The sequence below is a fragment of the Limanda limanda genome, chromosome 16, assembly GCF_963576545.1.
Source record: "Limanda limanda chromosome 16, fLimLim1.1, whole genome shotgun sequence".
Classification (NCBI taxonomy): domain Eukaryota; kingdom Metazoa; phylum Chordata; class Actinopteri; order Pleuronectiformes; family Pleuronectidae; genus Limanda; species Limanda limanda.
In genome coordinates, this window is record NC_083651.1 from 5,814,263 (window position 1) to 5,841,224 (window position 26,962).

At 42.7% G+C, this 26,962-nt stretch overlaps 1 protein-coding gene across 1 annotated transcript in view; it reads right to left on the reverse strand.

Annotated features, from left to right (window-relative positions):
- Window positions 1–26,962, reverse strand: part of LOC133022050 (diacylglycerol kinase beta) — a 60,516-nt gene that overhangs the window by 19,818 nt on the left and 13,736 nt on the right. Inside the window, exons 11-21 of the mRNA XM_061089065.1 lie at window positions 26,021–26,138; window positions 24,789–24,877; window positions 23,507–23,623; window positions 21,569–21,667; window positions 20,350–20,460; window positions 20,196–20,269; window positions 17,222–17,296; window positions 14,525–14,610; window positions 13,397–13,486; window positions 10,999–11,159; window positions 685–749 (exon numbers count right to left, since the gene is read on the reverse strand). Coding sequence (XP_060945048.1) covers window positions 685–749; window positions 10,999–11,159; window positions 13,397–13,486; window positions 14,525–14,610; window positions 17,222–17,296; window positions 20,196–20,269; window positions 20,350–20,460; window positions 21,569–21,667; window positions 23,507–23,623; window positions 24,789–24,877; window positions 26,021–26,138 — 1,085 coding nt within the window. The remainder of the gene's footprint in view (window positions 1–684; window positions 750–10,998; window positions 11,160–13,396; window positions 13,487–14,524; window positions 14,611–17,221; window positions 17,297–20,195; window positions 20,270–20,349; window positions 20,461–21,568; window positions 21,668–23,506; window positions 23,624–24,788; window positions 24,878–26,020; window positions 26,139–26,962) is intronic.

The window sequence follows — 26,962 nt, forward strand, 5'->3', positions numbered from 1 at the left end:
TATTTTTGTTGAGTTTCTTACAAAGACCTCAGCTACTGAATTACACAAAACTGTTTTTAATTGGTCAATATGTGACTTCGGCCACTAGGGGTCTCACAATAAAAACAATTAGAAAAAACCTATAGTTTGACGACGTGGTGAAGCAGCGTGGGATCATGATACATTGTGTTTTAGCCTCGAGGAAAAGAGGATAAGACGGAATTAAAATGAGAATATCAACAATATCCTGAGTTCTCCAAATGTAAAAGACAGACTCCAGAAAATGTCCAAACCCAATTATTCAGACGCTTCCTGTATCTGAAAAACCCAACGAACGTCCCTCTGTCTCTGAATGTTTGTAAAGTTTTACACGTCTGCAGAATCTCAAATACACGTGAAAAGCAAACTCCTTTTTTCTGGAACCAGTTCACGTCTGAACTCCTCCTGTGAGACGCTGGAGGACATTTTCAAACCGTGTCCCAGTTAAACCTGTGACGTCAGCTGAGTTCAAGCCGCTGCCGATGTATTGACGTATCGATCCCGCCGCGGTGGCAGGTTTTTGTTCTGTCATTGATTGCTGACGAATGCGGCTCGGCGTGATATTGAGTTTCCAGATTAAAGTGCGAGGTCACCGGTTGGTTTTTACGGCTTCTTGTTAGCTAATGGTGTGGAGATGTGTGAAGCTGTGACATGTCCCCCAGTTACCTGCTGTTGAACTTCTCCGGGTGCTTCTCCCGACTCAGATGGAAGCGGTGAGCGATGGAGGCGTCCTGTGGGAGAGAAGAGACGAGAGCACGTTACCTGCAGGACGTCACTGGACCTTCATCTGATCACAGCTTGCACCCAATCCCCACTTCCTGTAATCTATCAATTCGGTTTGATTCCCCAGAGTCTTCATGTCCTGAGGGATGTTGAGGGTCTTTCTCAAAGCTTCAGCTGCCCATGCTTCACTTTACTTGGGTCACGTTTGAGTACAAATATCCTTAATGATTTTCTTTTATTATTTATTGATAATTGAAATCTATTTTCTGCACCATGCGTGTAGATTGTTTTTTTTTGCTAGATCAGGGATTGATCAGTATTTTGAACCCTTGGTGGTTCAGTGGCGAGCCAAGCGATTGACAGCGAACAGAGATCGGGATCCGAAGACCAAAGACATCTACTCATTTTCCTTTGATACAGATAAGAACGTTCACCATAAAACCTACCCGGGTAATAGAACAAACACAGGGTTAAAACCCCATCTTCTGATATAGAAGAAAGGACACTTTTCTTTGAACTTTATTTTGTTATTTTATTTTTTTATTTTATTGAAAGAGCTCTATTTTTGGTTCACTGTTCCTAATTCCATGCACTGCAGAATAATAATTGTTGTGAGGCAATAAATGATCACTGTTCAATTTCCAGCCAGAGTCCAGCTTGCTGAACCTAGGGGAATGTGGGTTGCTTTTTTCCGTTAAGGTTAAAGGCGCTACAGAAAGAATAGTTGATTTAATAATAATGTGTTTCAGTCCACAGCTCCGGTTTCACCTCTGGTTCACACAGATGTTTGTGCGTCAGAAGAACCTTCCTGCAGCTCCTCCACAGTCATTAGCAGGTTTTGACTTTTCCATTTGTCAATTATATTTCTGACAGAGGAAATTTCCAGCTGGAAGCTCTGCGTGTCTTTTTATAGCCTCTCGTGCTCCTCACTTCAATTACCTTCATTTTCAGATCATCAGGCAGCTGCTCAGAGGAAGAACTGAGCGTTTCCACTAGATCCAAAGATCCTAAGATTCTAAGACTGAGAAGGCTTTTATAATTTATAATGTGCACACTTTGAAGTTCATGAATTAAAAGACCTGAATTAACATTTGAATAAAGGCTCATTCTTGATGTGTGTGTGTTTGCTGCAGGGGACGAATTCAACCCTTTCATTTACAAATCAGCAAAAACAAGAATTTGGCTCAGGGGTAAAAATCAAAGGATCTGTTTGAGGAATCGATCGAGAGGAAATTCAATCAGCGACCAACTGTTTGTACTATCAGCTCCAAACATCTTCTACTTCCAGCTTCTCCAACGTGAAGGTTTGATGCTTCTCTTCGTCAGTGAAAGCCGTCACTCTCTTACTTCCTCTGTTAGCACAGGAACTAACTAATGTTTATATATTGACCATTCATATTAAATGTTTATGTACATATTCTGCTTTTATTTGAAACAAACAAAACAGTATTTTGGCCAAAACTACCAGATGAGGACCTCAAAAGTGAACTTTCTTCTTTCTCTGTGTAGTTTGTTGTTTTATTCAACTATCTCCTCTTCATGAGCAGTGATTCAGTTTAACCCGGGACGACAGCGTGAAACACCAAGTACAACAGAGCTGCTCTCACTTCCAGCACAACACAGCACACAGCTAAAGGTCAGAGACCCTGCCCTCCTCCTCCTCTTCCTCCTGCCCCTCCTCTTCCTCCTCCTCCTCTTCCTCCTCCTCCTCCCCCCCGTGCGTTTAACCCTCGACCTCCGGGGGCGGAGGTGAATGTAATCCTGATCAGTCACAAGAGCAAACTCTGAGTGACCCCCTCATGTCGGAGAAACACAAACACCAACAGAGAAACATCCTGTAACAAAAACAATCCTACATATCAAACTATTTCAAATCATACTTTCCTCGAATCATCTTTAACTATTTATCACAGAAATGGTAAAAAGGACTGTGGCCTATTGGAATAATACTGTTTTAGTCTAATTGACCAGTTGTCAGGGGTTCAGTATCAGGACACTTCAACAGGAAGAGATTGGAGGAGGATCGAACCGCCGACATCCTGCAGAACGGACGACCCGCTCTCCCTCACACGTGGAAACACGAGGAGATTCCAGAGCTTTCGGTGATGAGAACCGACGCCGGAGTGGATGTGCTGCTTCTTCAGATAATGAAACAAAAACTCTAGAAAATATCCAAACTCAATTATTCAGACAGTTTCCAGAGCTTTAACGTGTCTGTCTCGTTTGTAAATGTTTTTAAAGTTTGACACGTCTGCAGCTCCTCCAGCGTGACTCAGATATAAACCGATAGTTGTCAGATTGATAGACAGACTCCCAGAGGAGTTTAACAAAGCCACACGTGAGCCGCTCTGCATTCACCGGACCCACAGAGGAGATCTGGACACTTGAGCTCTCGAGTGGATGTGATCAATTAACACAGCTCTGATGTGACCTGCAGGTTGAGTTTGACCAGAGCTGGCTCTGCTCAGCTCGGGCCCGAGGACGTGATCTGTCTTTCACAGATAAACAGTCACCGTACATGTGAAATCAGATCAAGATGCATGTGTGTGGGGGGGGGGGGGGAATCGACGATATGTCAGTGGACGTCATGTGGCTGGTGTGGATGTGGCTGCTGGACGCGGCCGGAGCGATGGAGAATGGAAAGTGTCTGACGGTGGAGTAACCAGGTTAGCGTATGAAGGACTCATCCCTTTACTCTGTCACCGTGTAATAACATCATGTGTTTAAAGTGCTTCACAGAGACAGGACGCATGACGACACCGGAGCTGCTTCCATCACTTAGAGCAGCAACACGACCAGAGACAACATGAGCAGCTAAATGTGCGACCAACGCTGAAAACAACAATGCTTTTTAAAATGTAACCGGTTGATTATAATGTGAAAATAAGGATCTGTCATCTGTGCAAAACCCAGAATAATGACATGTGGAGACAGAGGAGTTCTGTTCTGTCCATAATACGACTACTACTACTGTCCATTTTTATAAACAAAAAAATTGAAACAATCTCTATCAGGCCCCTAAACAAAGATGAATTAATTTTCATCGAGATCAAATGGTGAAAATGTTTAATAAAAACGTCTCAACAAAGTGAAAATAATTCCTGAATCTGCATCAAAATGTAATGTCTTCATCCCTGACCCATAAAACATCCTTCGACTAAGTTGTTATTCACAAACCAACCAACCAACCAATAAACAGACAGAGGTGTTAACACGAATACAACATAATAAATGATCCCTTAAATCCAAACAAATGGTTTATTCCAACAAACTAAGAGACTTAAAGTAACATCCTGTAGTAGACGACACCTGATGTTTTTATATATTGCTCAACGCACAGAATATCAGTAGCAGTATCACTAATGTCTAAAAATAAATATACTGAAATGTGATGACCTTAAACTTCACTTATAACCCGGCTCCACATCCGGTGTGAGAGTGTCAGTCGTGTTCAACAGATAAAATGGAAGCTGCTGTTCAGGAGGCAACACGTGTCTGTTACTTGTGTCATATTTCATTTCACAGTAACTGTTTCTGTAAAACCTTCCTCTTCGGTTCGGAGGAGAACAATCACAGCAAAGTGTTGCATCCTGTAGCTCTGACAGGCCGACGCCTGGTGAAGCCGGGCTGGCACCGTGCCCGCCGTGCAGGTGTTTCACCGGCAGCAAGGAGAACGGAAGGTTGGACCAGACAGGTGGACGGGTGCAATGATATGCATCCTCGTCTGTCGCCCTCAGGATCCGTCCAGCGGTGCTGCAACGCTCCGCCGCAGCCGGGCAGAGCGGCTGAGATCTCACCGCATCAGCAGATATCAGATCCCAAAATAGATCTGCATCTGCTGCTCTAACAGGCGCGGAATCGGATACGTGCACCTGGGGAGCGAGGAGGCGTCACGGCCCAGCAGATCTTCAGCAATGAACCCGGGACGCGTGAAGTTTGTTCCCACAGAGATCAAACTATGAAGCAAGGTTACAACACGTGTTCAGAGACGCTTCTTCACCATCAGGGAGTTGTGTTTTTAATGTTTTTGAATTTTTGGGACATTGTGGATCAGAGCCAGGCTGTGACACCAAGTGGCTGCAGAGGTTTTCCAACACATGATGTTTCATGTCATGTCTGCTGTCAGTCCACCGCTGCAGGCCGCCACGCCCGGAGAGATCCGGCGGTAACGACATGTGACATGTGCCGTCGATGAAGGTTGTTTTGATCTTGCCGTTTCGGGTTTGGCTGTCGGACGGGCGACAGGAAACAGAGGAAAGGGGGAAAAAGAGAAAGAGAGGGACCAAAACGACAAAAAACAAGGAAAACAAAAACACAGACGGGGAAATGTGACCTCATCGGGACCCCCAGCACCCGGCGGAGAGCCGGGTTCCCAGTTCAACCAGTGTTGTGTTTCCCTGTTTCCTCTGGTTTGAGGCCTGGTTGGTTGAATGTCACAGAGAAATGTCAAAGTCAGGCTGATAAGCACTGGTTTGATTTTAATCAGATTCCTACTTTGTACTTGGAGGAATGTTTTCTGCTTCCATCCTTGGTGCTGTTACATTTTTAAATATTTAAAAGTTTTAACACACATGAACACGTGAAGGATCCTCAAGTGGGTTAAAGGTGACCTGAGGACGTTTTGACCACTAGAGGCACTACTGAGTTTGTATGTTATAAATAAAGTTATTACTAAGTTGTTGGCGTCTCATCACACAGTCCTGCCGAGGGGTTGAAGAAATCTGATAGCGTGCACATTAAAGCAGCTGTTTCCAAGTAAAGGAAGAGATGAGGACTGATAACAAGCAAATATTATGTATTTGCTTCATATTGATGAAGGAGTCAACGTGTTTTTAAGATCTCAAGGATACACAATGTGTGTCTTCTTGCATCATCTCACCACCAACCCAGAGAGAACAATCCACCGTTTTCCGACCCACAGGAACTTCCTTTATCGCGACTGTTCACCCCCAGCTGCAAACCGCTGCAGTGCCCCCTGGAGGTCACTGATGAAACGAACAGAACCACATCAACCGCAGGATGGTTGAACTCTTACCAGGGGGCACTATCTCCTGAAAAGGCTCGCCCCTACAGCAGCAGGAGATAATAGCCCTAACCCCTACAGCATAATATTCGGTTATAATCCAGTAAAAATAACTTTGTCTGGGTTTGATGACCTTTGTCGACACGGTAATATTCATAAACAGGCGGCTAAGGTCACCACAGATTAACAGTTCGGGTAATTCACGTTAAAAAAAAAAGTCCTTATAACATTAATTTATGTCCTAGAGACACACTGAAGATGTGAAGTGAGACTCGTGGTGTTTGTTCGTCCTCGTGTTGAAGCGGCGTTCCTCTCGTCTTTAAGAGCAGCCAGGTGTCACTCAGCACGGTCGTTCATTACCGCGGTAACCTGGTCTGAACCTGGCAGCGCCGACTTCCTGTCACCGATACTTCCCCTGACCTTCAGCCTGTGCCAGACGACTGCATCGCTCACACACGCACACACACAAACACACACACACACACACACTCACGCACACTCACACACACAAACACACACACTTTAATGGTTGTCTCAGTTATGTATATTATCATCATATTTACACTCTTCTCTCTTTAAACTCTGTCTGCGTCGCCTGCAGTTTGACGAAGTGCTTCATTCATGAACCTCAGAGTGAATTCAACACGCTGGTCTCATGTCTGAATATTTGCTCGAGTCATTTTGACGTATCAGGACACGTCACTCTAACGTGAAGGAGATGCTTTGTGAGAAGCTCATGTGTTGGTCCTTTGTGCGACTGGAGAGAATCTGCCTGACGTCATATTAATAAACAGGCTTCAGCGAAAAAAAGTAAAACTCACACACGTCTAAAAGGAAGAAGTCAACTGCTCCCTCAGCCCGGTCGATACCAGGAAATGCAACACACTGAATCTCATATGCTTAAAACAGTCTGTATAATTATATATGGATATGTCTATTTCAATATCTCCCAAAATACAACATACATCCTCTTACACTCATCCTTTGCTATTCCACTTTACTCAAGCGGATTTCTCTACAAAGTTTTCCTCCTCGAAATCTGTTTATTATTTACATTTTATCTTATCACTGGTGAAAAGTCCTAAACCTGAACATCCATGACAACAAGGCAGATTCCACGTAGGAAAGATGAAAACGATATCTGTCATGATAATCGTTTGAGATCAGTAAACCCAATCAGCTCCTTCCCATCAGGGGAAAAACTCAGCGACGATTACGACGATCAAAAGCAGCAGGAAACTCTACACCCCCCCGACCAAAGGCCAATGGTGCACATTAGGAATTGGCCATTAACACTGGGAATCATCTTGCAGGTCACACACACACACACACACACACACATGCACATTGAAGAGCATGCACACACATCCAGAGACATGCGCTGCAGAGGCATCAGCTTCCTCTCTGTAACGCGAGGTGGAATCTGTAATGGCTGCTGACATGGTGTGATTTCCTTCTCTCGAATTCCTCCCACAAGATTCTTTCCAGGCTGCAGGTCGAGCGGCGGCGCTGACACCGAGCCGGGGGGGGGGGGCACAGATGGTCAAACACGGCGCCCGATGAAAAGTTTGAGCAGTATTTCATATCATCATCCTGCCGCTGAACTGACTCCGACGTGCACATCTGGAGCTTTAACATGCGACAGTATGGATTTATATAAAACAGGATTTGGAGGATTTGTATATTTGTGTTCTTTGTGCTGCAGCCCCCACAGTGAGCCCACAGCTCAAAGCACCTTTTCCACAGCCAGATTCCTGCCAGCAGCTCCGTGCCTGAACCTACTCAATCCTCCTGTAATGACGATACAAACAACTGGAAGGAGGCTTTAAGCAGCCGTCCAAGTATAAAGCATGTTTTCATATATAATGCACAGTGTTATTTCTGCTCCTGAGGATCAATAAAGTTTGTGAGGATTGAAATTGAAATCCCACAACAGGCTTCACCCTCTGATTTACAGCTCTGACAGCCTGAGGCCGAGCCAAGCGCCCGATCCTCACCGTGTCAGCCGCGGTTAAGTCAGTGAGATAAAGGACGGGCGACGGGTGAAGCTTTCAAGGCCAATTTATGCCTCTCCGTTTTTTCTATTACGGACAGATAAGACCGCCCTATCCGTCGTGAAACGCCCTCTCCGAGGGCTTCGGACAGCTTTTCGTACACGTCTGATTTTTCTAACTATCCGTCTTCATGTTGGAGACCCGACGGACAGCTCTTGGCTGTGATTGGTCCGCGAACGACATCATTTCCGTATGACGTCATTTCCGTATTTCCGGACCTCAAACTTCCTGTTTACATGTAGCAACAAACACGAACACAACTATGATTCTACGATTAATGTGACGTGTGTGTTAAGCCAGCGGAGTTGTCCGGCTGACGGTGGCTCGTTATAGCACTGAGGGCATGTGTGCACGGTCACATACGGTTATAACGAGCTTTCAAAACGGCGCTAGCAGGCTAGGCTAGCGGGCTAGGCTAGCCACCATGCTAACTGCGGTGGTAACAGTGCAAGAACCCGCCGTCACGACTTTAATTCCACTTCTATCATGACACTGTTTCTATAATACCGTCAGGTTAGAAGCAAACACTGGATAGTAGTAGTTAGTGTCGGGAGTCCCTGCTGACTGTGTGTGGAAGCTGGGGGGAGCTAGCTCCGGGTAGCTTCTAGCTACATGTAGCCTCAAGCAGATTCAAGCTGTGGAATCAGCAACACAGTTCGGAAACAAGACCGGGGAACCGCTGCGCTAAGAAACGATAACATCAACATCTTGACCCGCTGGGTGTCACTTTATTTAGTTCTGTTAGTTGCCATGGTTCAGTGTGTGGGACGCAAGCTAACATGTAAACAGAGACACGTGGACTTCTTCTTCCCAAATGGGGTAGGCTTCTCTGAGCTCGTCTTCCGTTGCGCCACCTATGGGTTGGGCGGTGAATTTTTTCCGGACGTAGACTGACAGAGAAGTAAAAATCAAAAAGACTCTTTGCCTCCCGCTGAGACCTCTCCGAGAAACGGACACGTAGCAGTATATAAGAGCCTTCAGACTCGGCCTCGCCAGCCTCCCGTCTCCACGGCAACCAACGGCCTCGGAGCAGGAAGGTTCTGGGATGGGACGGCAGGAAATGCAAAACCCATGTATGGTTAGCCGAGCAGATTTGTTGGATTACTAACGGCGACATCAGGGCCGTGAGTCAGAGAGCGGTTCAACGCTCAGGTGTCGCGGTGCCGGCGCCCAGATCCTCGACCATCTGTCACCGCGGCGCCCGGAGCAGCAGCGATCTGTCGCCTGATTCAACCAACGTGTCGCAGTGAGACTTGTGGATCGGTTTCACACCAATAACCTGTTTTAAAAAGGATAAAGTTGGTTTTAGAGTTTATTTGTTCAATTGTAAAAATCTAAAGTTGTTCCTTGATTCCTCTCAGCCTCTTCAACCCGTCCCAGCGTCTCCTCATGTCAATCATTCAAACTGGGTCACAGATATGAGGATATTCTTTATTTTTTCCAAGTTGTGTGTTTGTTTACTTTTTAGCTAGACGCCAATTATTATTTTCAGTGCAAGTGAGTTTTAACAGCAGCAGGAAAGTGCTCAAAATAAACCACAATACATGTTCATGGTAAAAATTCAAGTTTTATCAGACTTTGCCTGCACAGAAAAAGCAGCTTTGATTCTTTGTTGGGGTTTGAGAAGAGTTGGGAAGATTTCTGATTAATGTCTTTCGACTTCTCAATTAAAATGTTCTATAACAATGAAATGTCCCCGGTTCATAATTTAAAAAAGGTTCGTCCTCTTCTTTCCAAGTCGACGTCTTAGTCTTCCCTTCAAACTCACACTAAAGTTTGATTATGTAAATTTATGCATTTACGACTTCCGATTACACAATGATGACACACAACCTATTGAATGTGAGAACACCCTAAAGAAAAGCATCATTAATCCAAGACAACCTGTCAAACACTATTGTCCGTCTCCGTGTGACACTGGCAGTGCCACCCGGGCCACAGAGACAACACTGCCCCCCCCCCCCCCCAAGGCCACTGCTCCCCCCCATGTTAGAGAAGAGGGAGTCATTGTTTGGAAGGAGACAGATTTACGACATATTGTGTGTGCAGATTTCACTGGTTGTGTAACATCACTGTGCACACATGTCCTCTTTACACTGATGTCACCACTGTTTATTCAGAGTCATACGTGCTGTATATTAAACACGTTTGGCTGTTGTTTCTATTTATCAGCTTAATCACGCTTCAATGTTCAGAAGGAAAAAAAAAAGCAGCAGATGGCTCCGACTTTAGCTGTTATGGTGATGACTCAGCTCAAAGTTTGGCGAAGCACCAAGGCTACCAGTCTGGTTTCCACTGAAATATACAGTGTGCCTGTAATTCCACGTTGGGACGACTGTGTTTATTCTGTGGAGGTGGAGGAAAAACACAGAAACTCTGCGGATCCCAGCTCGGCTGCCAAGAAGAAACACTGAGGCAACACAATCCCCGAGTCAGCACTGCGGTGACTTGTTTGTCAACTCTGTATAAAACGTCCCTGAGCCTTTGGACCAGTATCTCCGTCACGGTTAAAAAAGAAAAGAGGTTGCTAAGCAACTGGAGCCTGGCAACTTGTTTCTTTCCTCCAATTAAAAAGAAGAAACCTTTCCCGAGAGGAGCAGGAATCCACTGATGAATCCGTTAATTGCTTTTGTCCACAAAGAGCAGAGGATCTTTCTCACTGTAACAACTGCCGAGCGTCTCAATCCCACCGGCTCACACATAAAGAAACTGTTTTAAACAACCAAAGTATCCACTGCTGTGTGATGTACTCTGTCTGCACACACTGGTTTGTGGGTCCAGTGTATAATTTGAGGCGATGCTTCTGGTGACGTATGATGTTTTCTTTCCTCCGGTGTGTTATATAAGATTTATACAGATGTAGAAGTTCTGTCGAAGTGATAAAAGTGATAAAATAAGTTCCTGAAACATCTCATCAGGGGTCTGGCAGACAATTCCGGGAATCGTAACACAAGGGCGGAGGCCGACTATTGTGGAAGTGGTCGACCAATCACAGCAGAGCGGTCCAGCTGACCAATCGTATCAGGAGGAGGGTCTTAAAGAGACAGGAGCTAAAACCAACTGTTTAGACAGAGGCTGAAAAGAGGAGCTGCAGCAATGATGAGGAAAGTGAAAAGAGTTTTCTGAACACTTTACAATAATTTCAGATTCATGTCTTTACAAACTTTAGGTTTTTCTTACCACGCCGATAGAGAAGTAGTTGTTGACGATGCTGTAGGGGACGGGGTCTCCCTTCTCCTCCTTGTCGTCGGGGACGATATCGATGTTCCAGCGGTCCAGCACCATGTCGGTGCTGTGTTCGATGTCCCGCAGGAACTTCAGCAAACTGCCGCCTTCGTAACCTGCAGAGAAAACGAATAAAGCAGTTTCAACTTTTTTTTTTATGAACTGAAACTAAAGCCAGGACTTCCTGCCCAGCGACAGCGTCCACCCTCTCTAAAGCTCTGAGAGTGAGCAGAACCCTGCGGCCAATCATCTGTAAAACCTTCAGAGGAGAGTTGGAGGCCGTCGGAGCAGCAGATTAACGTCCATGATTCTGAAATGAGATGTTGAACAAACCCACGCGGCTGCAGCCTTCACCTCCAGTGTGAACATGCACAGATCAACTCTCTGGCATCAAGTTAAAAAAGAAGCTCAGGAATGAGGCGGTTTCTAATTCTTAGGAAGAGATGATGAATAAATGTTTCTAGTGTATATTCTCATATATTTAACCGATAAAAAGTTGGATTAAATTCAAAGGGTGTCACGAGGAACCAGGGGATATTTCCACATCCCACAGAAGTCACCACCACACACTTATACTCTCGCTCTGTTCTTAAACTAAATGTACAAGTAAATTAAATTAAACGTCTTCCTGGAAATACCGAGCATCATTTCCATAGTTAAACTATATCGTATCGACCTTCTCTTTATGACGCCACCCTGCCTTCCAGTGTGCTGCCATTCATATTAGTGGGTTCTTAAATGTGAGGGTGTTAACATTTACTATCAGTGTGATCATGAACTGAATACAACAAGAAATTGGAATAAAAATAATGAACTTTTCCTTTAGCATTTTCTCACAGTTCATAGACAAAACTAATAACTAATAGATAATTGATAATGATCTAATAATCGTTATCTACAGCCGAACTAAAACATCAGTTTATTCTCGAGTTGGTCAAATCTTTTGAGGTTTGAGTAAAACCTTGTTTACATTTCAGACATTAAAGTGTTTTTAACCAAGAGATTTTGTGTTAGAGCTGAATATTCAACAAATATCTGATCAACTGTTGTTAACTGGATATGATGTTTGGAAAACGGAATATTATTATGAGCTTTTTTCCACTTGACTTGGGTCTGAAGTGTTGGACCAACAAACCGACCGATGTCTTCCTCCCTCGAGCCACAACGTTAGCATCGTTCAGATCCGTCTCACTTGCACCTTCTGCCAAAGTGAATATTAGTTAAGCTGATTAGCTGCAGAGACTCCAGCTCCTCCGCTCCATGTTTTACTTCCAGGAAACGGGATCTATTCACTAACTAAACTCCCAAAGCTCCTGGATGTGTGCGGTTTATTGACAGAATTTCATTCCTGCGCCTGGTGAAGTGTCCTGCTGCTCCGCTCCGGCAGCAACAATCAAGCAGTCAAAGCCGTTCTGATCATTTGCCCAAAGTACTACAACCAATCAATGGCTGGCACAGGGTTTACAGCACAAGCGCTTTGCATATTAACAGTTTTTAATTTGACACAAGAGCTCCCACATTCCTCTTCCCATCTTTTCATTTCCCTGTTACACGCACACATTCCAGCGTTTTGTATCCTAATGTTCTTCAGAGACTGAAACTACGCTCACTCTTCAAGCCCTGAGTGAACAGGAGCAGAGTTTAGACGTGAAGTCTCATCGCATTTCACACGTGTTTGTTTTTTCTTTAATGAGTCGAGAGGAGATAATCTAACGTGTCCCTGAAGTACAAGAGGGAAACGAGAAATCCATAAATGACTGTAGTTCACCCTCAGGTTCTTTCTTCAACACACCGACGTCATGATTTCCTCTTCAACTTCCTTTTGAAGTGAGAGAAATGGATCTAATTTTACTCTCTGACAGCATCATATTTCCATATCAGCTTTTAACAGCAATATTATGTTTAAACTGCATGAAACGTTCAGCCCAAAACTGAACGCATCAAATATTGAAGATGTTTTGTGCGTTGGTTTATGCACCTTTCTCTAATTTTCAACATAACACAATTTGTGTCTAGGTAAACTTCCAACAAAATTGAGAATATGTTTAATGTAATAATATGTATTTATGTGTAAAAATAAACTGTATTTGTCTGCACAGGTTGAGTTTGGTGAATCCACTTCACGGGAAACCACAAGGATCAATTCTGGGACCCGTAATGTTCACCATGTACATGTTACCTTTGGACCAGATAACTCATAACATCTCACTCCATTGCTACGCAGATGACACACAACTCTACACGTCTTTAAAAACCAGCCAACAGCTTGTCACAAAAACGTATTTAATGTATGCAAGTGTGGTCATAGCTTGGAAGGTTACACAAAACACACACAGATGATTGAGCGTCTCACCTCCTCCCCAGCGGAGGCAGCGAGCCAGGTCGTTGCCGGTGCCCAGAGGGAGGATGGCCACCGGGGGGTGCCTGGCGAAGTTGGCTTTGTCTGCAACACAAACAGGTCGAGGTTATATGAGCTCGACTGAACAGACCTTGAGAGGACAACGGGTGAACTCGAGGAAAAGTCAGATTTTAGCACAAATCATTCATGTGTTGGTTCAGCCCTTGTATCCACCAGTAAAGATATATTAGAATATATATATTAATAATGAATGTTTGGTGAAAAAGTGACACGACTCAGATGACCAGACCAGATTGTGAAGTTAATCCAAGTAAATTACAGATTTCCAGACCACTTGATTAAGAGAGTTAAACTGTTTTGTGGTTATATATGATAATAACGAGTATATCATAAGCCAGGAATTTGTTCTGTAAACTGTTTACAATGGAAAGTTTGAGTTAAACATTATCTGTGATTTCTATGATTCGATTTCTGACTCCAATGGACCAAATACTACATTTAAAAAAGAAAAATGTTTCATTCACCTTCATTGGGTGCTTCATTGAGTCATTCATTCATAAACCATTCATAACCTTATGGCTTAGAGTCGTTTTCATTGATGCTGTTTTTCAGAAGCAGCCCCACAGTAAATGTGATGTGCGCATAATTACACCTCATCACTTTTATTTCTCCGGCAGAGAAAGTTTGGCTGACCCAGGCTTTTGTTTACAACTCGTCCGATCTGCTGACTGTTGCTGTTTGTTGCCCCGACAGACTTTATTTTTATCGATGGCACAGGTCTATGCAGTTTCACTCCAGTGCTATCGCAACAGCAAAGATGTTGGGGGGGGGGGGGGGGTCATAAAGAATAAAGAGATCCAAGTCGTAACAAACTGGAAAGATCCTATAAAAAGAAGTCGAGGTGGAAATAAACTATGTAAGAAAATCAGGTTTAATGCGTCATTGCTTTTAACATGTGATTCCGTTTTTTAATCGGTTTGCTGTGTTTAAGGATGTTTTTGTGTTATTTGTCCCTTCTTGTAATTCAATTTGAAACTCTTTTACTTTATTCGCTGCCCGTCGTGACCTCGACTCGCTGGCAGATGACATGTTTATTAAAGAGGTCAATAAATCAAAGCGCACCTATGCAGTCGAGGATCCAGCCCACGGTGCCGTCACCTCCACAGGCCAGCACCCGGAAGTCAGGGACATCGTGGAAAAAGTTCAGCCTGAGAGAAAAGAAGATCCATTGTCAACGTGTAGTATCAATATTTACTAATAACGGTTACCATAGAGATTTTCTAATGTCTGAATTATTTAATGGAAAATGGCCATGGACACAGAGGGGGATGGAGAGAGTGTTAAATCAATGTGCTTCCTCTCCAGCGTCACAGAGTGGTCACAGAGTGTGTGTCCTTCAAAGAGACGTTTAATCTGCGTTGGGACAAAGGTGTCGACAGAAGCTTTCATCTGTCCCCCGTCACGAGACAGCTGCACACGGGCCACCAGTGCTTTCACACCCGCCACCTGGTCCTGCACAGGGACGGCCTGCAGACCCGCCGCACCACGGCCACAGTTTAGAAAAGGTTATGAAGCCCAGAGGAACGCTGGGTTGCAGGTGTGTGGGGAGGTGCATTCAGTTCATTCATTTCTCAGTCTGCCCTCCCCTTCTCTACTCTTCTCATCTCATTATTATATACCAACCCACTGTCCATCCATTAACTGGCTATATAGCCCCATACACAGACTTTACCACTACATATTTTTATATATTTATATATATTTTTTTGTTGTTGTTTTTATATATATATATATATATATATATATATATATATATATATTATTGTACTATCCAGTCCAGCAGCACAATAACACTTCCCTACTGGACACTGACACAATCACATCATTGCATTCCATTCCTGTATCTGTAAATATATTCTCCGTATGTGATTTATGTATGTATGTCAGTGATGTGTTTAAGTGTATAAGCTACTGGATGATCTAAATTTCCCTCGGGATTAATAAAGTATCCATCTATCTATCTATCTATCTATCTATCTATCTATCTATCTATCTATCTATCTATCTATCTATCTATCTATCTATCTATCTATCTATCTATCTATCTATCTATCTATCTATCTATCTATCTATCTATCTATCTATCTATCTATCTATCTATCTATCTATTTCTTGTTATATGTTGAAGGAGAGAAATTATGCTTCAGGTTGATCATTTTAATTAGTTTTAATGTTCATAAAACACGTCCCTGTCCTTTGACCTTCCATCGCTGCAGCTCCTCCTTTCAGCCTCTGTCTCAAACACTTGGTTTTAGCTTCTGTGTCTCTTAAGGAAATCAGATCAGCAGTTTATGCTTCATGCTTCCAGGCGTGGTTTCAGACAGATCTGAAACCACGCCTGTAAGCACATCCAGCTAATTGCCCTAAACAAATTTCTCAAGAGTAAACTACCTCTCACCCCAAAGCCCAGCTGAGCCTGTTGCTAGGGAGCCCATGGTAACAGCGTAGTGGCGAGCTGAGCTAACCCGTCCACGAGAGACAACAGGCCTCTGTGTTTACAGTCACTTGTGCTCGGCTACGACACGGTTACATCACCTCATTCATGGCGGGAATAAAAGACGCCGCAGCTTTCAGACTCGTGTTATCTGAATAAAAGAGCGTGAGCACTTGAGGAGACGGAGACGAGCACGACAAAGCAGCGTCTTTATTATTAATTACATGATTACCGTCACGACACAGGTTTGAGAGAAGGGAAAAGCATGAATGGAATGAAATACGCAGCGACAACAAAACTACGGATGAACGGAGGCGGGCGGGAAAAAAACGCTTGAGTGTTCTTGACCCGACATTAAGAGAACAACACGAGGGAAGCTGGATATTAAAGTTTAGCTCCGTGGTTTTAAAGCATCAACACAGACAAACAGAGACGTCATCTGCAGATTTCTCCCCTAAGACCCGAGTTTGTCATTGGGTTGCTTGTCCTATGTTGGCTCTGGTGGGCAGAGAGAAAGAGAGAGAGAGAGAGAGAGAGAGAGAGAGAGAGAGAGAGAGAGAGAGAGAGAGAGAGAGAGAGAGGGATGAAAGGATGGCGAGGGGAGAGATTCACCTTCAAGGTAAAGTATTTACACCAATTGTGCTGTGTAGGGTTTTTTATTTTTTACCTTGTTCTGTGAATGGTAAGAAGGTGTTACAGCATTCATTACAGAGTGCGAGCTCTGACGTACGAGTGTGTGTGTGTGTGTGTGTGTGTGTGTGTGTGTGTGTGTGTGTGTGTGTGTGTGTGTGTGTGTGTGTGTGTGTCAGGAGGTCAAACACACGCCACAGCAGTAACGCAGTGTTCTCAATCCCCTTCCTCGACCTCCGCAGCAGGTCAGCGTGACACGGAGGAGAGAGAGGTGGTTTAACAGCTCGGCTCCCGGACTGAACTATAACTGGAATATCATCCCTCCTGTGGATTTAATCATCTATTAGTAAATTAGAGCTTTAGCTCAGCGTGTCTGGTTCTGTATATCAGTGATTTATCCTCTAAAAGATGCTGTGTGTGGAGTTTTTCCAACCGGCTGCTCCAGGCCTGTTTCTCTAAAGCCCAAACACAACATGATGAATCTTTAATGAAGAAATTAGTTCACTTCAAATGAGCTTTACAGCCGGTACATTTGTTTAAGTAAGTAAAAAATAAATTTGAGTCTTCCACTAAAACTCTTACTTGTAAATCACATTCCTAGCTTTGATCGCAGAAGTGGACGTGAGTAAGAAGTGTCCTGGGACTTCAATGATTCTCTATAATAAAGACAATGAGAGGATGAATCACCGACTCACCCGACCATCGGACCCTCTCGCTCCAGACTGTAAACCTGCCGGGGGTTCAGCAGGTACCTGAACTTCCTCAGCACCCTGAGAGAGGAACCAGAGGAGCAATCACATGAAATACAGGGACCAGAATAAGCAATTTGCTAATAATAATAATAAAAATAAAAACACTAATACATTTGATTTATTTAGCCCTTTCCAAATGAAGAAAAGCATAGAAATTAAAATCAGAAAACCCTCTTTCTCACTTTTTTAATCATTTTAGAAAGTTTGATTTCATTTAGCTTTGACCATGTTTCAACTTCTATAGGTTTCAGATCCTTGTGTGAAATTAATATTTATTGAATGATTATGTAAAATCTAATGAATGAATTTATTGCAGCAACTTAAGAAAAAACATCTTTTCATTTTCTGATTTTATTTGGATTCACTGATTCACTGATTCACTGATTCACTGATTCCCTCTCCACCTGCTCGGCCGTCACTCACCCCCCCGGCAGTAACCTGAGCCGTCCAATCACGCGTCTCTCTGCACGTCCACCTGTTCCCTCATCGTTTATCGTTCCACCTCAGTGGCTCCACCTTTTCTTTGTATTTACTTTATCTGCCTCACCTGCTCTGGGCTGCTCTTCCTCCAGACACAAGGTGAACGGGTTGAACTTTTCCTCTGAGTCACACATTATGAACTACATGTCCTGTCCTGTGGTTGTTTGCTTCCACCAACCAGTGCACTTAAAGGCTAAATACAGTTTTATACAGACTCTAATATGATGTTCACAAGATCATCATTTACTTCAGCCAATGAAATCTGATCTGGTCATCTTTGTGTCCAAGTGACAACTGGTTAGAATTTGAAGAAAGTCCCTCAAAGTGTTCCTCAGATATCGTGTTCATGAGTGGGACGGACCAACGTACAGACGTGAAAACTCTCTGATCGTCACTGGCGTCGAGGAATAAAAACATTTCCTGAATTTAACAGGTTTGTGACTTTATGACACAGTCAGATTTGCACTGCTCTGGTTTCTAAATCTCCTAAACTGTCCGTCAGTGAAACAGCTCCAAGTCCCTGTGTCTCCTGAGATGTGGTCACTCAGACCAGATTCCGAGGTGGTCCGGGACGTGAAAACACATTCCCAGACTCACTTGAACAAGTTGTGCAGCCAAACAATGTTTAACAACTGTTTAAAGTTCAAGTTCAAGACATCTAGACATAAAAAGCACTGCTGCGGTCAATCGTGTCAGTGTAAACGTCATAAAGCTGCAGTGAAATGGCGTCTGAACGATGTGAACACGCGTCTGAAATCATCAGTTCTGCAGTGGACTTGTTTAGGAGCAACAGCCTTGAACAGAAAGGCAGAACGAGCAGTGGAGAGAGTTGTGGTTTCCATGCTCTCTCGTCTCTGATCGGCTCTCAGACTCTCAGACTCTCTGCACGTCACCGCAGCCGCTTCCTGTGATCTCGCACAGCGTCGAACAACCGCTTTCATTCACAGATCAATGCAGTTAATCTAAAACCTGACGGGAGACCAGTCAGTGTGTTTCATTTAGACGAGAGAAACAAAAGGATTAAATATCTGATCCTCGTGACACTGAAACGTTGGAGTTGCTGGATTCTACAGAACTTCTGATACGTTCCTGCACTGATCGCTTCAAACTCAGTTTTCATGCAGACGGAAATAGAAACACACAAGCCTCTGGTTTCCTTTACAAAATGTTTTTTTTTGATCTCGTAATGTCTATTAATAAACGATAATTTCCTATCTAATGTTAACAAAAAGCATGTTGCTATGGTGATGCTGGAGGATGCGGCGCTGCGACAGGATGTGATTGGTCGGTGGAGGGAAGTGCTACGATGAAGATATGACATTTATTGAATCACTGTTCATTACAGCCGTCAGGGAGCTGCAGCATTTCCTCTGTGTTTGAAAAGGGTTTAAAACGTCCATGAGTAATACTAATGTGGTTTCATATTTATATTTGTGCATATCAGGACTTCAGTGCAGATCTAAAAACAACTTTTATGATCCTGTACTTCACTTCCTCACACCCACAGGAGAAACATAGTGTACCTGGTGAATAATAATCTTTAAGGGGTTTTCACATGAAAGTAAAAGGGAATCAGGAAAGAGTCCAGAATTTTCCAAAGTCCCCAAAATTAAAGATATATCAGTGCTCAGCCGGTTTTTAATGGAGGATCATTTCAAACAAAACTCAATTTAAAGAGGACATTTTAAATGAAAAGCGATAAATGATAAATAAACTGTTTTTTTATGTTAATTTAGGCATAATTTAATGATAAATGGAAAAAAGGAAACTTTGGATGTTGAAATAAAAAACCTGGACTTTGTGAAATGCTCATCAAACAACTAACAGCTCAACACCAAAACAAAAGTATTAAAGAAAATATTAAAAATGTAAAGTGGCTGATGAGATATTCTGTTTGAAAAGGGAAGACCAACTGGGATGGGGGGTGGGAATATGTTTTGTATGTTTTCTACTTGTTGGTTTGTTTGTTTGTATGTTTGTTTATTTGGCAAAAAAAAAAAACATGCATATATTTGTAAAGGTCATGTAGCATGATTTGATGTGTTTCAATAAACAGATTTATAAAAAAAATATATATACATATTAAATGGAATTATTTGAATTGGCAACATGTATTTTACTTTTCACACATGCACAATACAGCAGGAGGTTTCTCTGCACTGATTCGTTCACAACACGATTAAATCCTCCTCATTCCTCAGGTGAGCGGTGGAGCAGCAGACAGAGACAGGAAGTGATGTATTAACTCTGCTGCAGAGGTCACGTGACCATGTTTACAGAAAAGATTCGGAGGAACTGCAGATTTCAGTAAATGTCTGAAAGCAATTAGGAAATCTTTCTTATTTACTGTTAACCTCTAAAGTGTCAGGTTTGAATCTGGGGTCAAGTGACTCTGTGCACATGATGGTTAGCGGAGCCGACCTCCGGAGGAACTTACCGCTCCCCCTGCCGCCCGCCGCTCTTTGGGTTGACGAGGACGAGGAGCGGGTGTGTCCCTGGGAGAGGAGTGACCTGGAGACAAGGAACAACAGAGTCAACAGACAGGAAGGAGGACGGACCTCAGCCGGGGGGGGGGACGGACGGGCCTTTACCTGCAGCGGCTGTCCGTCGCCGGGGGAGAATTTGAACGTCTGGTTGGTGTCGTCGGGGCTGGTGCTGGGCGGAGACTCGCCCTCGCCACGCTTCACCACAGAGTGACGGTCCTGAGACAGGAGGAAGATGAGGGACTTGTTTTTAACATCACACACATTGAGAGGTCTGGACACGAACAACACACAAAGTGAGGGAATGAGGTGCTAAACAAGAACAACTGAAAAGAGCCAGAAACTGTGCTGCTCACAAGTAACAGGATGTAATCATACTCCATCCTTTAAAGGAGCACTATGGAACTTTGACTGAGCTCACAGCGCCCCCTGCAGCCACACTTGATAACGTCTGGCGGACTCCATGTTCCTGCTCTGACTGTGTCGTCCAAGTGACTGAATGCTGGATATTACCCATGATCCTCTGCTTCCTGAATCAAAAGATCTGCACCAAACTCTGTTTAGAATTCTTCATGTTTTAAAAGTTTCAAATTGAATATTTGATTCATACAATATTTGGTGTTTATTATTCTCTGCTCATAACGAAGAGTTTAAAACCACCACCTTAACTCAAAGGCAAAAATCTGCCTTTGAACAGAAACAATAAAGTCACATTTATCAATAGACTGATAAATATATTTTTTTAATATAATTTTTTCCCATATCGTTCAGCCCTTGTTAGGTACGTTAGCATGCATGGGTCCCACAATGATCCTATAACTGAATTAACATGTCTCCTAATAACCTGCATGAAAACAGGACGGGTGTGCTGGGTGTATTTCATCTATAGGTGTACCTAATAAACTGGTATGTGTATATTTCAAATGAGGATTATATGAATATTTACATCTACCAAGGAGGTTATCATGACACTTGGTGGAAGGATGTATTATGAGTCAGGAAAGATTGTAAATTAGGTGTTTCCAGCTTCTTCTTTTTGTATTTCTCAGGGAACGATTTGTGGATCAGGAACTGATATCTATACGAGTCATGTGGTGCAGATCCAAATCAAAATCTGGATCCAGTGAATTAAACTGTGGTTTCATACAGGGACTGTTGGGCCTTGGTGAAGGTCTGAGACATTCTACTTTGATATATGAACCTCTTCAAAGTGTCAGCTGTGAGATCGAGGTCGACTCTATAGAGCACAACATTTCGACTCGTGCACTTTGAAATGTTTGCCCAGTGAATGATTTCTCCTGCCGCCCGAGCGGAGGAGCTTTCTCACCAAGACGACCGGGCAGATGTAGGAGGGCAGCAGCGTGTGGTCCCTCAGGCCTCCTCCATCACACTCGGGCTTCACATTAGACGCACACTTATTATGGAGCTGCAGAGAGGCAGAAGACAGAAGAGAGGTGGGTGTCATCCATCTGTGGGACTGAGGAGAGGAGGAGACGCTACCAGGATGGAGCTTCGCCCTTCAGGAGCTCGTTCTCCGGACAGGCTCAGACTGACTCATGGGATCAATGGTCAAAGGTTATCAGCTAGTTTGTGGTTATGTGTTTTTCACTGAGATGAGAATAAGGGAGAAAGTGTGTGAGGCTGCTTCAACAGCAACGTGAGTGCAAACTGCAAGTCAGTGGTGACATCTAGTGGACGTAAAGGAGTACTGAGCATTATCATGGATGAAGGTGTGAGAGACTGATCCCTGGAAAGACAAAAGATTTAAAGTTCTTCATGTTTATAAAGGAACGTTTCATTTTGATTAATTTGAAGTTAATATTTTGTAAAGTGAAGGAGCAGGAATGTGTGGGTCTACAGGGAATGTGCAGTACACTCACTTTGCAGTTTATTAGGGACACCAAGTTAAAGTACAGTATCCTAATGAATGTTCAGTTCTCCTGCACTTAGAGAGGTGATATTGTTTCCTTCATTAATAAACACGTGGTCGGCAAATAAATAGAAACTGTAAAGAAAATTCACAATAAGATCTCATCTTTATACTCACTGGGTTAAGGAGGTGCTTTATTTTCTTAAATTAGAAAAAATTAGACTGACTCTGATTGGTAAGGCTGTTTCTTTTGAGAAGTCCTGGAATCCCTTTTTGTCTTATGTCAATAAAACAAGCTGTCTGTTCGCTGTGAGCTTAGTACTGCCTTGCTGAACTTGTGTTTCTTTTCTTTTATTTATTTTCTTTTATTTATTTTCTTAATATTTTTATTTTTTATTCTTTTGTATTGATCGTATGCATCTATTTATTTATTCATTCATTTATTTTTAGTATTACTATTATATTGTTATTATTATTATTATTATGATGATTTAGGTCATCTATTCTTTTATTAATGTATTTACTTGCTTATTTATTTATCCTTTCTCTCTCTTCCTCTATCAACCCATCTTTTTTTGTTTTTCTTTTGTTTGTTTTCCTTTATTTTTCAACTATATGTGCTCATCTGTTGGGGCTAGGTGCCGGAGGGAGGGGGGTGGGGGGTTGGTATCTGTTCTGTGGTATGTTGAAATTACATCTGTAATTGTTATTGATGAAACAGTATTGTTTGTTTGTTAATTATGTAAAAAATTCAATAAACAGATTGTTAAAAAAAAAAAAAAAAAAAAAAAAAGATCTCATCTTAGTTTTGCCTTTTATCGCCGAGACACAACTGAATGCAAATTAAGATCATGTGAGATTTAGGTTTTAAATTCTGGTTAAATTTAACTTGTGAGAAACAACCTATCCTCTTGTCTCGGTCTGATCCTTAAAATGTCTCCATTTCTGTCTCAATGCACAAATGTCAATGTCAAATATTGAGATCCTCCACATTTCACATTTCCACACATGAGCCGACACAACATCTGAAATCTGTCTCAGAGAACAAATTTTGAAGAAACTTCCAAGAGGTAGAGAAGAGAGAAAAGAACAGTTATAATCAGTAAAAACTTTTCCTCTGGGCAGCGTCTGAATATAATAATCTTTAATGAAAAGAGGATTAATGTCTGGACTGTTTGATGTGTAGCTGCGTTCGTCTCATAAACTGACAACTGAGCGTACGTTTGTTTAAGACTATTCTCGTCTTTCTTCATCTGTTCATATTATGGCTTTAAACGTATTTTATATAAAGCTTGTGTGTGTGTGTGTGTGTGTGTGTGTGTGTGTGTGTGTGTGTGTGTGTGTGTGTGTGTGTGTGTGTGTGTGTGTGTGTGTGTGTGTGTGTCTGTGACTCACAGTGATCTGACACCAGACGCAGTGCAGGCCCGTCAGGCCCTGGTAACACTTGATGCTCCGGTGACAGCGGTCACACTTTGTGGGCGAGTTTCCCTCCATCCACACGTGCTGCATAGCCTGAAACACAAGAGATTCAACATTCTGCTCTAAAGGAACAATCCAATTTTATATATTTGTTATTTTCATGTTAATATGTTCATCTAGTTCTGCTCTTTACTCTTTGTTCACTTGCTTTTCCTTTGCTTCTTCTGCTTTTTTTTATCTCTAGGTATCCATCCATCCAATCCTCTAACAGTTAGAGTTTAACTGTCTCTCTATCTGACACATTTTTAATTTCTCTATCTTTCTATCTAATTCATCAATTCTCTATCTATTTATCCATCTATCTATCCATCCGTCTATATCTCTAGTTCTTCATTTCTCTCTCTGTCTATCTCTCAATCCACATATATTCAATTATTAATCTATCCATCCATTACGAAAAGCAGTTGTGTGAAAAAAGTGAAATATACATTTTAATGAATGTAACATTTAAATTATTACACGAGATGAAGAGATACAAGTTTCTGTTCTTCACCTCAAACTTCACTGCACTGAAATCTCAGAGGATTTAATTCTTGTGAAGTTTTAACAGGAATAAAAATACTTTTTTACTTAAATTTTCCAATTGTTCGAAACTACAAGGTTTAAAGCTGCAACTATATTTTTATAAAAATTTTTACTATTACTTATCTTTTCACAATTCATAGTTTTGGCCCCAAAAAAACCCACAAAGTTAAAGTTGAAAGTTTTGCCTGAGTAACTGTAGAAAATTTAAGATTTTCGAAATTTAAACTGATTTAAAACAAAGAAAATTCGCAAAGACACATTTTGAGAGACTGCAAATAACAAATGTTGGTTATTGTTTTTTAATAAAGGACTTAAACGTGCAGTCGGTTATTAGAATTGACTCGTTTCATTAACAATACTAAAAGAAAAGGAAATAACTGTGGGTTTGGGATGTGGTTGAGACTCTGAACGCTCTGCTCAGCATCATGTGACTCGAGCTGCAGAACTTTACTAATCACGTCACCGCTGACATGCAGAGGACGGTAACCAGATAAGAGACCTCGCGTGACCTTGCGTGACCTCACAGGCCATCCCATGATCCTCGCGGCTCCGTCAAACAGGAGCTAGAGCCAGTGGGAGCGTGTTCAACAGACTTGTGAGTGTTCCCGTGTCTTCACCCCCCCACCAAAGCAGCACTGTACTTCATGTGCTCATGGTTCAGGTCGGTACTCACGTTGGTGTTTCGGCGAGACTTGGCGTAGGTGCTGATGCAGGCGGCGATGTCCTTGGACACGCAGCGCTCGTGCACCGTGTACTTGCATACTGCAGGAAAAACAACAAGAGACAGCGCTTTATATCTGACTTAAATCCTAAACTTGTTACTAGTTTCTCTCTCATCTTAACAACCAGAAGTAAAAACACAGATTTGACTGGAATTGAATAAAAGACTTTATCGCATTACACATGGTTTCAGACAATAAGGGAGTACTTTGATTCCGCGGTGACAAAGACGCCGACCTCAGGAGCTGCTCCCTGGCAGAATCCAATCAGTAATGGAATTACTCATAATGGGATTGCTAATGTCTTTATAATGACGACTGTGGGGACGTCGTTTTGAAAAACAACGTCCACTCAGAGGCACTCAGGCCCGACACTTAAACTCGAGTCAGATGCAGAGAGAGCAAATGAACAGCAGAGAACGAGGGAGGGAGGGAGAGAGAGATGATGAGGACTAGGGTTGCAAAATTCCGGGAATATTCAAAGTTGGAAACTTTCCATGGGAATTAACGGGAATTAACGGGAATATACAGGAATTAACGGGAATTAACGGGAATAAACTGGAAATGTTGTGGGTAATTTATACTAACTGTATTAACCTTGTCATATACAGACATAAATATAAACATTTTGTTTTGTCATAGTCTGATTTGAGCCCTGAGGAAACTTTGGGCACTTGACTATATGCTTCTGCATCGTTGTGTCATTCTTAACATAGGTCTTTGCACAGTGTTTGCAAATGTCCACAGCCTTTCCTTCTACATTGGATGGGGTGAAATGTCTCCACACATGAGATAGTGCACGTGGCATTGTTCTGTAGAATAAGATGAGAAAAAAGTTTGTAAAAAAACGTTAATGCAATGCCAGAGATATAAATAGTTAGCCAAACAATTGGAATAGTCTGTAAACATATTTTACAATTGCATTCCATACATCTTTAAAATAGAGTTTTGAATTATGTTTTTATTGCTCAGCGTTTAATTTGCGTATTATTATTTTTTTTAAAAATTCCCAAAATTCCCGAGCTAAATTCCCATGGAAAGTTTCCGGAAAGTTTCCGGAAATTTACCTGAAATTTACCGGAAACTTTCCGCCCCTTTGCAACCCTAATGAGGACAGGACAGAGACGGAGGGAGGAGGACGGCAGAGGACGATGGGAGTGGAGGAGGTGGTCGAGCTCGGACTCACAGGAGCAGCAGAGACCCTGCTTGCGGACCCCCAGCAGCATGGTGTGGCAGTAGTTACAGTACGCCGGCTTGTTGAAGTGCTTCAGACGCCAGACGTGCTGCCCGTCCTCCTGCACGTTCTGAGGACACACACACAGACAAACACACCTGAACCTCCACTACAGCACCAACCTGCAAAACACAGATGTTTGCAATCGCAACCGACATTAAAGTGCTTCTACCGCGAGAATACAGCAAATATTACTGCTAATAAACAACAGGAAATATAAAGGTATCTATTATGAGGGGAGAGATGCAGATAAGTAGATTTTAGCTGTGAAATACAATAGAGATGTATCAGGCGTCAGATAAAGTGCAGCCTCTGTGGTTTCTCTATTTTTCCAGATGATCCAACAGCAGATCGATCAGACTGGGATCTGTGGTTTTTGGTCGAGAGATGAAACTTTTCATTTCCGAGCAATACTTGCAGTGTGGCAGGAAGCATTATCCTTGAAGAGGCTACAGGGGCTTTCTCTGCCATGTGCTTGGTTTGCAGCTGCGTTGTGGTGCACGTTTGGTTCTTGGTCGTCCAAGAACCAAACTGATTGATCTCACGTCTTCACAGGGGCCGGGACAAGATAATCAGTAATTCACTTCAACTCGTGGGTTTTAAATTTCCACGAGTAAGACCTCAGATCTTGTTTTAGAATAAAAGATGAACGGTGAAGGATTAGAATGAGATAAAAGCAGCGTGTTTGCACTAAGGGGTTGTGAGCGTCTCCTGCTGAACTCAAACAATCTCAACTTCAATACAAAATACACACAACACACACACACACACACACACACACACACACACACACACACACACACACACACACACACACACACACACACACACACACACACACACACACACACACACACACACACACACACACACACACACACACACACACACACA